This window comes from Phalaenopsis equestris, unplaced genomic scaffold (assembly GCF_001263595.1).
Source record: "Phalaenopsis equestris unplaced genomic scaffold, ASM126359v1 Scaffold233033, whole genome shotgun sequence".
In the NCBI taxonomy this organism is placed as follows: domain Eukaryota; kingdom Viridiplantae; phylum Streptophyta; class Magnoliopsida; order Asparagales; family Orchidaceae; genus Phalaenopsis; species Phalaenopsis equestris.
Window position 1 is genome coordinate 26,454 of NW_018250988.1, and position 14,040 is coordinate 40,493.

Here is a 14,040-nt window from a genome sequence, read left to right on the forward strand (position 1 = left end):
ATGTATTTGAAAATTACTCAAACATTACAGATTTCAAATGCACCATTTTGAACTTTAGGGTGATTTCAAATTTTAAAAAAAAAAATTATACTACATTCCGTTTTCATCTAACCAAACATCATAATTTTAAAAATCTCGCATTTCGTTTACTTTACAAATTCACCCACCAAAAAACCCGTAAATAATAATTTACTTTCCTACTTGAAGATGCTCATAAACTTAGGGACAAAATAGATCTGAAACAAAATATCCAAACTATATTGAACATCTATCATTAAAATACATGCTCATAAGATCAAATGCTTCATATGTATTGTAAGCAATTAATTTTTTTTAATCATCCATTTAATCCATAGAGAAATTTTTCTGAAAAATAATTATCAACTAATTGCTGCTAGTAATATGTAATTATATAACTCAGTGGATTAATTACAATTCTAAAGTATGACAAGTCAATAACTCAAGAGAAAAGATAGTCATATGCATTTTAGTTATCCATTTTAAGTTTTATAGCAATTATAGAACATGGCGCTTTCAATAATAATTATTATCATAAATATTGCTTAATTTTAGATTTAAGAGTAGAAAATGGATCATGATATTCAGCTTAGCTTATCCTTTAGTATATAGTTAATGCAACCATTTCTTGAGTACCGTCTAACAGAAAGTGAACTCATTATTGGTTCATATATCCCCCGTCAGCACAACGAAACAAAGCTCATAAATCTATTATCATCTGTAGTAAAAAACGCCTCACTAACCACTATTCTATACATTCTCTATTGGCACAATGGGGCATAGCTCATACACTACGGCTGTGTACAGTGGAAAGAAATGTTGAAGTCATCAACATGCATGCATATTAGCATCCTTATCTAGTATTATAAGATGGTGACATCATCTTTTAACATGCTCATGCAAACATTCTTATATATTAATTCTTGCCTTTTTCCTACATGCAATCTCTATATATAAGAAACATTGCATAAAAATATTATATGCTTTTCTTAGTCAATCAAAACATATCATAGAGATTTAAACGTCATTCATGATAACATGAAAGGAGCATTTTTCTTTCAGAGAAATAAATTGTTAACTATGTGATACAATCTTGTAACATTCTTGTCTTTATAGAAGAACATGAATTATAAACATGCATTAAAAGCATTTTGTTTAAAAAATAAGTATCTCCACTCTAATTTAGAAATGAGATTACCGACCTTAAGCTTAGTCAATTTATCCATCAATTAATTTTTAAACATCATCTCCTTTAGCTTAATACTTATTTCATCTTCGTAATTGTTTGTAAGGCATTCATATTGACGATACTTGAATTTTTCTTTAATCATATGATCTCTTTAATCCCTAATTCAATTTGCTTCAACATGCATAATGTATCATTATTATTAAGGACTTGTACTTGCTCCACATTTTCTCATATGTATACACATTTAACTTATTTACTTGTTCTTTTTAATTTAGAATAAGATTACACTCCTAATGCTACAAAATGAACTATACAACATAATGTATAAAATTATAATGCAGCATCCCTTAAGGTTACTTAAATAAATACATGATGAACAGTTATATTTAACGTATGTTGTTATTGTAGTTTCATCATACTTATTAATAGGAATTTGGTTTGTGTATTTGACATGAGGGTTTTCATCCTTCCTCTTCCCTCCTTTCCTTTCACCCTTCTTTCCTTTTTCTTTCCTTCTTTTCTTACTTTTCTTTCTAGGTCTTTCCTAATTTAAAACCTTTCCTAAAACTGAAATGTGATTTTTATTCTTCATCCTAGTTTAAAATCTTTCCTAAAAACTGAAATCTGTTTTTTATTCTAATTCTTAATTTAAATCTTTTCCTAAAATACGAATATGATTTTTATTCTTCTTTTCTATTTCAAAAGCCTTCCCTAAAATCTAAAATTTGATTTTTATTCTCTTTTTTATTTAAAATGTTTCTAAGATAGGTCACGTCTCTTTATAAATAAGAGAAGATGTACTTATAGTTAGGGGTTTGTTTTATGAAATCTGAATTCAGTTTGCCCGAGTATTTTCCCTCTTGAGGATTGTATCCGACGTCAAGGTAGTGCTCCGGCTATCCCTTTGCCGAGGTGGTGATCGTCTCCACTGGTCCGGATGGTGCTCCGACTATAACGCAACCCTATCGAGATATTTATCTCTCTGGTCATCCTCCCGTTGCTGTCCTACTTCTTCCATAGCAGCACCATCTCTCCGGTCTTCACTGCAGCCACCAATCCAGCCTCTGATGATGTTCCTGCACCTCTCCAGCTGCGGTTTGATGTTGTTACCATCGCCACCCTTGCTGCCACTGCCCAAAACAACAAAGTTATGTTGCTTTCTGTAGTTCCAGCCGCCCTCATGGCCTTATCCTCCCTCGTCCTTGCTACCCTCACTGTTCGCTGTCGTAGCACACAACGCCTCCACTTTGTTGTTTTCCTGCAGTTCAACAACTTCAAACAGCAACTGGCTGCTGTTTTAACTGTCGCCTCAAGCTGTTTTGCTATTTTAGCGGCTGACATCCCTTCTGCCACCTCCCTACAGTCGCAGCTTGCTTTCCTCAGCCACCAACCCCCATCCAGCAACCTCCATCCTCGTCGTTCCCCATAGACGCCTTTTATTATTTATGTTGTCATGTTAGTTTGTCGTCTATTTCTTGTTTTCTCATATCGTGTTTGTAATATGTTTGGAATTCAAAAATAATATTTATGTTTTCATTGTGATTTTGGTTAACTCCGATATTTGTATTTCCTTAAAAGATTCATCAAATTCAACATATAATGTAATTTAATTATCTCTAATCCCTAAATTTTAAAAAAAAAAACCCATAAAAGCAATTATGGAAAAACCTATAATTGAACACCAAATAAAATAAATTCATCTTCGACATGAATTAGAAAGACTTTAGCTTGTCGGGATGAGAGATTATGTGAAAAGAAGAGAATTTTAGATCAACTCTCAAATCCAAGAAATCTCGTAAACAAATCTTGAATATTATTTCCATGTGTAAATAGATGGCTAGGTGAGACTATAGGTAAAAGAAGAAAAATCATTGCTTTTTCATTTTTTTTTTCAAAACTTTTTCTTAAAAACATTGGCATGGATTTCTTCCAAATTTTGTTAAAAATATGAAACCTAATCAAATAGTTTAATTTTACATTTAAGTTTGAATGAAGAAGAAGAGGAAAAACTTTAGGCAACCCTTTCCACTTCGAAAAATCTAGGGTTTGTTTGGGGCAACTGCTCCAAAAAGCTGTTGCAGCACAGTTGTTTCTAAACAAATGACCATTCTGCTTATGTGTGGTAATATTGTTTGTGATAGAACTGTTATAACAATTTATTTGATATTTTAGCAAAAATTTACTTCATAACAGTGCAAAAAATAAGATATATTCATCACTTAACAACGAGTATTATCATTATTAATATATAAAAAAATTATAACATTTAATAATATGATAATATTATTTTTAAAATGGAGACGACATATGTCACGTGCCAAGTCATCCCAATATGCGGGCAAGTTGATTACTTCATACAGTTCAGGAAGAGAAAGTAATGAAAATAAAGTCTTTCATTAATAATTTGTTACCTCCAATTTCTCAGCCTACCATTCGTCTGAAGCATCAATAGTCCGTTTGATTGGATCTCAATCCAAGCCCGTGGATCCACATTTTAATTCCTTCCATAATTTTCAATTCTTTTTCAACTGATTCCATTTGTTCTTAAGTTGCAACCTATCATACTCACTTCTCATCATTTCCTTGAATTTCTTCATAATATTTTGTCTCTCTTCCTTGTTAAAGAGATGTGGGTCTATTTCCCAGTTCAATCTCCTTAATGCAGAGGTCGCAAAATATGAATTTGACTTCCTTATCTCACATAGCTGATGAATCGACTTTTTTAATCTTAACCATTACGTTACTAGCTCATATAAAACAAAACATTAATATTTGACAGCAATCACAACCCACACATGAGTCAATCTCCACAACACAACATTAAATCAAACATTATTATTTGACACAACTCACACCTACACAACACAACCACAAGCACCACACACAACCACAAGCACCACAACCACCTCCAACCACAATCAATTGTCATAACTATTTTATAAATACCTTTTTCTCATTTCTTGGAGCCTATCACATTAAAACTTTGCTCCATTTACAAACATACCACACTGCCCAACCCTTCTCAAGTATAAGTTGTAAGGAAACAAATCAACCATTACTTCAGCCACCACATATCTTTATTAATTTCAACCACCCAACCCACAACACGACCACCACAACCCACAGACACCATACAATATCACATTAAAACTTTGCCCCATTTACAAACATATCACACTGCCCAACCCCTTCTCAAGTTTAAGTTGTAAGAAAACAAATCAACCATTACTTCAGCCACCACATATTTTTATTAATTTCAAACACCCAACCCACAACACAACCACTACAACCCACAGACACCACACAACAACCATCCAACCATACCTCCACACATATCCAACAATCACCACACCACAAGATAAATCAACCCCCCCCCCCAAAACCACCCAACCACACCTCCACACACATCCCACAACCACTTCACCACAAACACTCAACCCACACCACAACCACCAAATCCCACAATATAGCCATCACAGCTCACAACACAACGACCACAAGCAACAAAATAACCACCCAACCCATAGCCACCACACCACAACCACCCAACCACACATTCACACACACCTAAGACACAACACCACAACCACCCAACTCACAGCCATCACACCACAACCATCCAACCACACCCCCACACACATCCCACAACCACCACACCACAAGTCACCACCACAACGACCCAACCCACATAGTCACCACAACCAACAACACAACCATCACAACCCACAACCCACAACCCACAACACAACCACCACAGCTCACAACACAGCCACCACAACCTGCAGAACAACCACTGAACTCAAAGTCACCACACCACAAACACCCAACCACACATCTACGCACAACCCATAACCACCACACCACAAGACACCACAACCACAACCACCAAACCACAACCATCAGGCCCACCAAACCACAACCATCCAACCACACTTACACACAAATCCAACAATCACCAAAGACACAACACCACAACCACCCAACCCACAACAAAGTCACCACAGCCCACAATAAAGCCATCACAACCCAAAACCACTACACCACAACCAACCAACCACATACAACTAACAACCATCACACCACAAGATACAACACCACAACCACCCAACCCATAACTACCACACCACAACCATCCAACCACACCTCCACACACATTCCACAATCACCACATCACAAGACACAACACCACATTCATCACAACCCACAACACCACCACAATTCACAGCACAACCACCATAGCCCATAAGACAGCCACTACAACCCACAACACAAGTAGTCCTCACCACAACACAAGTGCTCCTCACCACAACATAACCAAAACCACCACAACACCACCCAATCAATAGTAAAAGCCACCACTCCATCAACAATAAAGAAAATCCAACATCGATGCAAAATCACATGAATTGCAAAATCACATGAATTGCAAAAACCAAAATCGCAGAAATTGTAAAATCCAACAACAGTGAAAAACCAAACGAAAATCAACGATCGAATAGAGCTCACAAAACTATTGCAAAATCATAATGTCAGAGAATAGTGGTAGAGAATACCGTGGGCCGAGGGAGAGCAAATGAGCCAAGCACAGATGAAAGAGCATACGGTATAGGGAGAGCAAAGAAGCCAAACAGACACGAAGCGCAACCCAAGGTTTGAACAGGAGGAGGCGAGCAGGGATCTTACCTCTAGGGTGATGAGAGAGAAGCTCGGTCGCGGGAGAGGGCAAGGAGAAGCTCGGTCGTGGGAGAGGGCAAGGAGAAGCTCGGTCGTGGGAGAGGGGTGGGAGAAGCTCAATTGTGGGAGAGGGGAGTGAGGGGGTATGTTAGTAAAATTCGGGTGATGAATTAATATGAAATGCGGCCCGCGTTTCGTCTGAATTTTTAGTAAACGCACCCGTGCTGCATTTTCTAAAAAAAAGAAAAACCCGCATTTTGGTGCCGCGTTGTGCGAAAAATGCGGTGCCGCACCCCTAGTTAAACTCTGTAGCTCCAACAAGACCAAGGCTTGGCCTCTCTCATGTTAGTGCTACAATTACTCCATTATTTTCTCATTCCCTTTACTTGCTCGGTGTCATACCCTCTCTCTCTCCTTTGCCTTTGCTCGCTCTCCCTCTCCCTTTTTCTCTAATGGTGACTTGCTTGCTCCTTTATCTTTGGTTTGCCACCTCCTCACCTTTCTTAAAGGATTATACTGAGTAATTGCATCTATTGAAGTAAATTGAGTGTATAAGTTGGTTTATTTATTATTGTTTCATTTCATTATGATTTAGTTATAATATGTATTTAATTATATATATTTTTTATTATGATAATTTTTGTTACAAATAAATTACCTCTCATTTTTTTGTTATTTACATAGAAATATTAATTTTTTTCACTTTAAGCCACTTGTTCATTTTTAAATTAGCCTAAAAATTAAATATTTTTGAGGTGTATAATAATTATAGGAAGGTTAGAAATTTTTTGAAAAGGATGATAAGTGAAGAGATGAGAGCTTTGAGTGATTTTGGGCAATTTAAATGTACGAAAGTAAATATGATAGGTTCTTCATTAAAGATGATAAAAAAAAAACAAAAACAAAAACAAAAACAAAAACAAAAAACATTTTTTAGAAATTTTTAAGATCACAATGAATAAACCTCAGACTAAGTAATTGGAATAGCATGTCAATTTCATACTCTACTGATATTATAAATTTCTTTCGCATAATGTTTTAGTTGCTTTTTTTGTAACTTAGTTTGACTCACCTTTTTCTATATAATTGATTCTCTAATGTAAATAAATTTATTAGGAGACTTATTAGGAATTAGTTTCTCTAGCTTCCCTTTCACTCTTCAATCTTGATCAATTACTCGAAGTCGTCGTAATTTTTTGTAGATAATTTTGAATCTAAAATCTTTATAGCCTGGTGAGTGTGGAAAATGTTGAATACTAAGAACCATAATATGGTTCTTCCCAAATATTGTGATAGGTCCTTGGTCAGTGAACCACTTAATGATGATACTACTTTTGAATAGCTACATTACATGGAGATTCTTCTAATTAGGAAGATATAAATAATATTTGAGCGCTTTTCATACCCTGCACTTCGTCTTTATTTCTCTTGCAAGAATCAAACAAGTCTTTCAGGTATTGATGCCATCTACTCTAGCTTCATCTGAAGATGAGGAAACTTTTCTTCTTGAAGAGAGTATAGGGGAGACACCTTTCTCTCATCATCCAACAAAGCATTGAGCTCAAACTACAAGCACTTTCTTTGTTTAGACTATGAAGGCTCACCGGCGCATAATGCTAGTGTTACACTCATCCCCCAAAATTGGCATTCTAGCCAAAACTCATCCACACATCAGCAGGCAAGTTGCCAGGAATATCAAAACTTGCAATTCATAGAGACTTGGTCAAATCTTGATGGAGAAGTAAAATTAAAAATTTAAATATTGAATAAAAAATATCATAATTGGTGATTAAGGTGGAAGGGCGAGTAAGCTTTGATCTTCATTTGATGAGTATAACTTATAGTCGAGTGCATAGGACTTTAAACCACATAAATAGCAGCTACTCCTTGACAGAGAGAATTGGAGTGTTTAACCCCTCCTTTGAGATCTTGGTCAATGTACTTTTCATTAGCCATTCAATTGATTTCACCAAGTAGTGTTTATTATTCTACTTTTTAATTTAGTTTTTGTCGTCTTAATTAATTTTGGATGAGAGCAGAACAAAACCCTTTTTATAGCTTGTCACTGTGAACAAGTTTCTGAGGATATTCAGATTTCATTTCATCTTTTGATCGTAGAAGATGATTATACTGCATAAAACACTGCCAAATGTGTTGGGTGTCGCCTAAGATGGTATCAAACCATAGAAGTTCAGGATCTTAATTATATTATGTAAGAGCGAAGCCATAACTCAAACTTGAATTGGTTCTTGAAGGAGCATAGATCGATGTCGGATGGGGATTAGGGAACTCATTCTCCCAGCGTGAAGTCATTACCAAGTCACAAATTTGCCTTGTCTAAATGTTTGTTTAGTAATTTAGGTTGCATGGGAGCAATAATACAAATCCATGATCTTTGTTTTTCCTTTTATTCATTTGCATGGATTGGTCTACCATGAAGACGAGGCAAAATTCAATTTTCAAAGTGAGTTTACTTTTTGAAATATGAAGAAGACGATGGAATTTTAGGCTATAAAAGTGTCATGTTGACCCCCCACCTTAAACAAATTTTTCCTTGTTAAGTAAGATTGTTTTTTAATCTTTTCTAGATTTAGTGATTGGTTTTATGTAGGATTTAAATCAACTATTGTGGATTTTCTTCATCAGTGAAATCAAATTTAATGATCAATTCGCCACTCCACATTCTTTCTGTCCTACCTAGGCCTTTTGTCCTCTCAAACCAAGGTTGACCAGCCCTTTCACCCTCTCCCTTCTTTCTTCCTTCAAACTGTGTGCTCAAAGATTAAAGGGAATTGAAGTCCAGTGTCGTGCAACGAAACAAAAAGACAAGAAGAGGACGGGGAAGGAACTAAAATAGCAAGAAGAGAAGGAAAATGGAAAAAGAGGAGCAAGGAGCTATTCATGAAGAAAGAGGTAAGGTTCTTGTTGAGAAAAGACTTCTAATCTTTTGCTACTTTCATCAATTATATCTTCTAGGTTACTTCTCTTTTTTATCTTATTAATCATGATATTGCTCATCAAATTTGTCCAGCCTTGCTAATGAAACTAATTTGGCTTAATTGCATGGATATTTTATCTACGTAAAATCTTTCACACCTCAATTATCCTTCCGAGGAATCCTAGTAAATAACGCTATTATTATATTTGGATAACCAATGCCAATCTTCCATTCCTGAATTGACATGAGATTCCCAAATATCATCCTCAGTTTTTTATCACATTTGCATAATTATTTTTCAAAATGGATGAAGTTAGAGAAAAGATCAATATTTCTCTTTTTGAGCTGTATCTGAATTTTTTATTCAGGTTAAAATGATATAATTTTTCATCAATTCTTCTTCAAGCATTTATTGGATTATATTTTATTTTAATGTTTACATTTACTTGTACTTTTTGACCCTATCACTATTCTCTTCCATCAGACTCTGTCCAACTTGGTTTTCTTCCTAGAGATATTGCAAAGTGGGCAGCTCCCCTTGGTGATCATGGGTTTTTAGAATTTTCTGCATTTGTATGTCCTAAGGATGCCCTTGCAGTTGCACTAGATGGAAATAATACAAAAGTGCATTGCTTACTATTGATAGCACAGGCATGTTTTTATTTAGATTGAATATTTTTTATTTTTTTATGTTTTTTGAAAATAGTTTTAGCAAAATTCCATTTCACGCGATTTTCACATGATGCGTATTTCTGATCATATGAAAATGACAGAAAAGTTATGCGATGTAGGGGCCAAAGTTTTCTGAAATATCAGGATTACTTCAACCTGAGCACTTCCCTGCTTTTTGCTCATTTATAGCATCCATCCAACGGTGCCTTGGTCTTTGGCGTCTAAAAGAGGTATCACAATAGTACCCTAAAGGGAATCAATTAAATCTTTCATTTTTCCAGCCTTGAACATTCCTGAATCTTTCATTTCTTCTTTAAACTTTTATTTTAAGCGTGTTTTTATCAGTTTTTATTGTGATAAACTATTTTATGTTCCCTATAAAATTTTCAAGATAATTTTCTAAAACTATTCCGTCATGTAAATCTTGAAGTGTTTAAATAAGAGATATTCACATTCAAGCGAATATGACTGCCAAAGTTTCAAATGATGCTAGCGTTCATAGTTGAGAGTCTCTTCAGAAAGGAAAGAAGATGCCATACCAGAACCACATTCTCCATGTCACTAGTATTTCTATAAACATTTGGGCAGCTTATGCCATATGATGTCGGTATTTATTTATTTATTTTGTTTTAAATTGTGCTTCTATCTCCATTATAGTGCATCTTTTTTGCAATGCCTTTGGTGTGATATGACCTTTTAAGAAAATTTTGGATACATGCATTTACAAATTTGCCTCGTCTAAGGGGGTTCTGCATCTTAAATATCTGGTTAATGGAACTATTATTTGTGTGTGGGATCCATTTTTATTTTTTATTTATTGTTACGTTTCTCCTGTTTACTTTGCGTCATTTAGTTCCTACTAAGTGGCTATCATCATTAGTTAAATAAGGAATAACTAGAAGTTGAAAAAGCTCATATTTTGTTCTTCTTTATTTTTTTTCGCTGGTTGAATAACCTTTGTACTTATATCTTTTTACATCTATCTAGACTTAATAATTTAATATTATTTGTTTTTTAAAACTTGAAATTAGGTTTTGTCTCAGCACAGATGGCCACAGTTTTCAGAAACAGATTTTGTGTATGGTATATATTACTAATCATTAAACAAGAATTGTTTTGATGCTAAACGCATCCATTAGCTAATTGATTTTTCTTGCTGCTATTTTCATGTACAAAGCTTCTTCTTCTGTTGGAACGTCAATGAATCCACAATTTCTAGCAGCATTTTCAGCCGCTGCTGGGAAAAAGTCATTTCAGTTATCCGAGTCTGAAGAATCTGACCCAGAGGTAACTAAAAACTTTTTTGAGGTCATGATTATTGTCTTTATAATTTGTTAAGTATTTAGTATGCTCATTTTTCTGCAATTTGTTTGAATCTCTTTTATTTCAGTGGGGATGCTGGAGCACTGAACATGAATTAAGGAGTCCTTCAATAAGGATTTTATTTCCAACAATTGAAAGAGTGAAAAGTAGTGCTCATGGTATTCAGCTTTCAAAATTCTTGCTTTCCTTCTCAGAGGTAGTAGCCTTGAAAAGCTGCATTTTGCATTAAAGATAATAAAAAATAAAAAAAGTGCGTTTATACCGCTATACCAATGAAATATGTGACCTATCATCTATTTGCTGCTAGCAATTAAACATCACCTTTCCTACTAGAAGTTATAGGAGACTATAAGTATTAATTCTGCTGACACTCGAACAACTTTACTGTACCGTAAACCTAGTTCATAATCGACAAGTTGCTTGTCCTATCTTTTTTCTGCTGTAGTAAACCTCGATGTCTATTATCTTTTTTCTGCTGTAGTAAACCTCGATGTCTATTAATGTGGGAGCTGTTTTGTTTAAATTTTACACATAATTTTATATATAGTTCAATTTTTATGTTTAAATTTTCTATTTTTATGTGTTCTTTTATTTGGGTGACAAACTTGTAATAATGGGGGTTTTAGTGCTTATAAATAGGGGCTGTTTTGTTTGTAGGGTGAATTTTGGGTTTTTAAATTGTTATATTCTTTCTTTTGGGAAGGTTGGGCAACCGTTCATTTTCCTTACAGTTGCATCCTAGAGCTGGCAACCTAGGTGGTGTCTAGCCGTGTGTATTAATGTGCTTGATTTACATCAATAGTATTCCTTTTGCTGTTCTTTGCCATCAAAATTCTCTCGGCGATTCTTGATTGTTTATTTGCTGAAATTCTACTATAATACCATTTTAACGGTATCATTTTGGTATCAGAGCTTTGGCTTCTTGATCCCAATTCTTGCCAAGATCCTCTAAGCCTTCTCATTGGGCTGTTGAACCTGTCTTCTCGGTGCTTCTGGGAATCAACAAGTCTTCTATCTTTTTGTTTCTTCCACGTTGATTTCCGGTTTCCGAAAGAGATATTTTACCGTCTTGTTCATCATGGTTGGGGTTTTTTCTACAATTCTTCCTCTCCTTCCTATTCTCCACAACCTTCCTTCAAAGACAACATTCTTTCCTTTCTGGGTTCCCTGTGATTTCTTTTGTTTGTTGTCCAACAATTTGAGATTTTTGTTCACAAAGTCTAGATTTCCTGGGGTTCCGACTATTCCAATACATATGTCCACAATGTTTTTGTTCTTGGTGTTTTGCTTGTTTTGAATTGTGGTTTTCCAACGAAACAATATGCTGCCATGAAAAAATGTTGCAAGTCCCAATCAAGAACTCGTTATGAAAGGTTTACCATTGGAGATCCGGTGTATTCAAAAAAGAATGGTTGTTCTTGAACAACGAAAAGTGGAAGAACATGAGGTGGATCACAAATATAAAATTCTTGAGGAAGATGAATACCCATTTAATGAAGTATTCTCAAGTTTCTATTGGATTGGAGGTCTAGTGTCAGAATCATCATAGATATCTATATATGATCAATCTTTGTATGATGAGGAGAAATACGTTGGAATTCCTAGAGTGAAAAGCTCATTCGACAATGTTTGGTTGCACAATCTGGTGGAGTTCATTGCAAATACCATTCAAATTAGAAGGATTCCTTTTATCAATAGTGAAGTATATGATTCTTTAACGTCCAGATGGCTCAAATTATCATCGAATAAACAGTTTGATAATGATGGCAAGATGGTCTCTAAGCATATTGACTCAAATGTGACTATTGTTTTTAGTCAAGCAGCTATAGTTGCAAGTGCAGCTACACAAAATGCAGCAAAATCCGAATTGTTGATGCAAATAATTTAGCTCTTGGTTGGTATGCAAATGTTCAAGTCGGTTCTAGTTGGGTTTGGAATGATGAGGACAGAGGACTTGGTATATACATTCAATCACTTCTTGAAGAGTTTGGAGACTTTGGTAATTTTTTTGAAAAAAGTGTTCTAAATTTTTGTGAGCCACCAGGAACCACTGAGTCTCAAGTCATTGTATTTCCATCTATTGATTGTGGTGACATCAATGATACTCCTTGTATAGTTGGAATTGATAGCCTTGACCAGAGAATATTAGCTGTGGGTCTTACATCTTGTGATAATTTTAACCAACCATCTTCAACATTTATGGAGGATACTATTGCTTGTCTAGGAGCTGAAGCCCAAGGGTTGATGTTCCACCAAGGTCAGATGATATGAAGTTAAATCCAGTAGTGTTGAATCTCAAATGGCGGAGAAAGTTGCACATTTCTAGAATATTGTTGATCCGGTGAATGTAGTAGCTAGGAAAAATGATTAGATTGCCGAAATTCGCCGAAATTGACCAAATCGGAATTCAAGACCCAAGTTGAATCTTTTTCGATCGCGGGATAATGAAGCGGGAGCACCAGTACTTGTGGACCACTTTATGCTATAGTTCAATTTTTTTTGTTTTAGTTCTCTGTTTTTGTGTTTTTTGATTTGGATGACAAAGTTATAATAAAGGGTGTCTTAGCACTTATAAATAGGGGTGTTTTGTGCAAGGGCAGATTTTGAGTTTTAGAATTGCCAGTTTCTTTCTTTTGGGAAGGTTGGTCCCCCTCATCTTCCTTACAGCTGTATCCTGTAGTTGGCCGCCGAAATGGTGTCTAGCCATGAGTATTCTCGTGCTTCCTTTACATCGATTAAATTTCTTTTGATGTTCTTTGTCTCCGGAATTCTTCTCAGCATTTCTTAGTTACTGTTTTGCTGAAATTCTACAATCAAAACCGTTTGCCGGTATCATCCATTCTGCTCTATTTAAATTTAGCTTTATAGCCTATGTCGTTACAAAAAACACTGCCATATTTCAACCTAACAAATCCTTGGAATGGGATTTAAAATATTTTATCCAATATCTTTGCGATCAATGACATGTAATCCTAAAGTATCTTTATGGAAGATACTTGGAGCACGTTTTCTTAAGGTCTGTTGTGGATTATTTTTTGTTTTATTTTATTTTTTCTTATTTTTTTTTAAAAACATGGCTTAAAACAAAATGAAAATAATTCGACTTATTTTTAAAAACACTAGAAACATTTAAAAGTTATTTTAAGTAACAACTATAACTATCATATATGTTTTATTTTAGATTAAAATATAAACAAAATAAAAAAACATAAACATCATCCTCAGT

The 14,040-nt window shown here is 34.9% G+C and overlaps 1 protein-coding gene across 2 annotated transcripts in view; it reads left to right on the top strand.

Moving 5' to 3' along the window:
- The window catches only part of LOC110038531, a 25,231-nt gene extending 13,973 nt beyond the window's left edge, over nt 1-11,258 (top strand). For both annotated transcript variants that reach the window (XM_020743397.1, XM_020743398.1), the window contains exons 6-10: nt 9,304-9,470; nt 9,611-9,721; nt 10,523-10,574; nt 10,669-10,778; nt 10,882-11,258. In XM_020743397.1, coding sequence (XP_020599056.1) covers nt 9,304-9,470; nt 9,611-9,721; nt 10,523-10,574; nt 10,669-10,778; nt 10,882-11,043 — 602 coding nt within the window. In that variant the 3' untranslated portion in view covers nt 11,044-11,258. The remainder of the gene's footprint in view (nt 1-9,303; nt 9,471-9,610; nt 9,722-10,522; nt 10,575-10,668; nt 10,779-10,881) is intronic.
- The last annotated feature ends 2,782 nt before the right edge of the window (nt 11,259-14,040 follow it).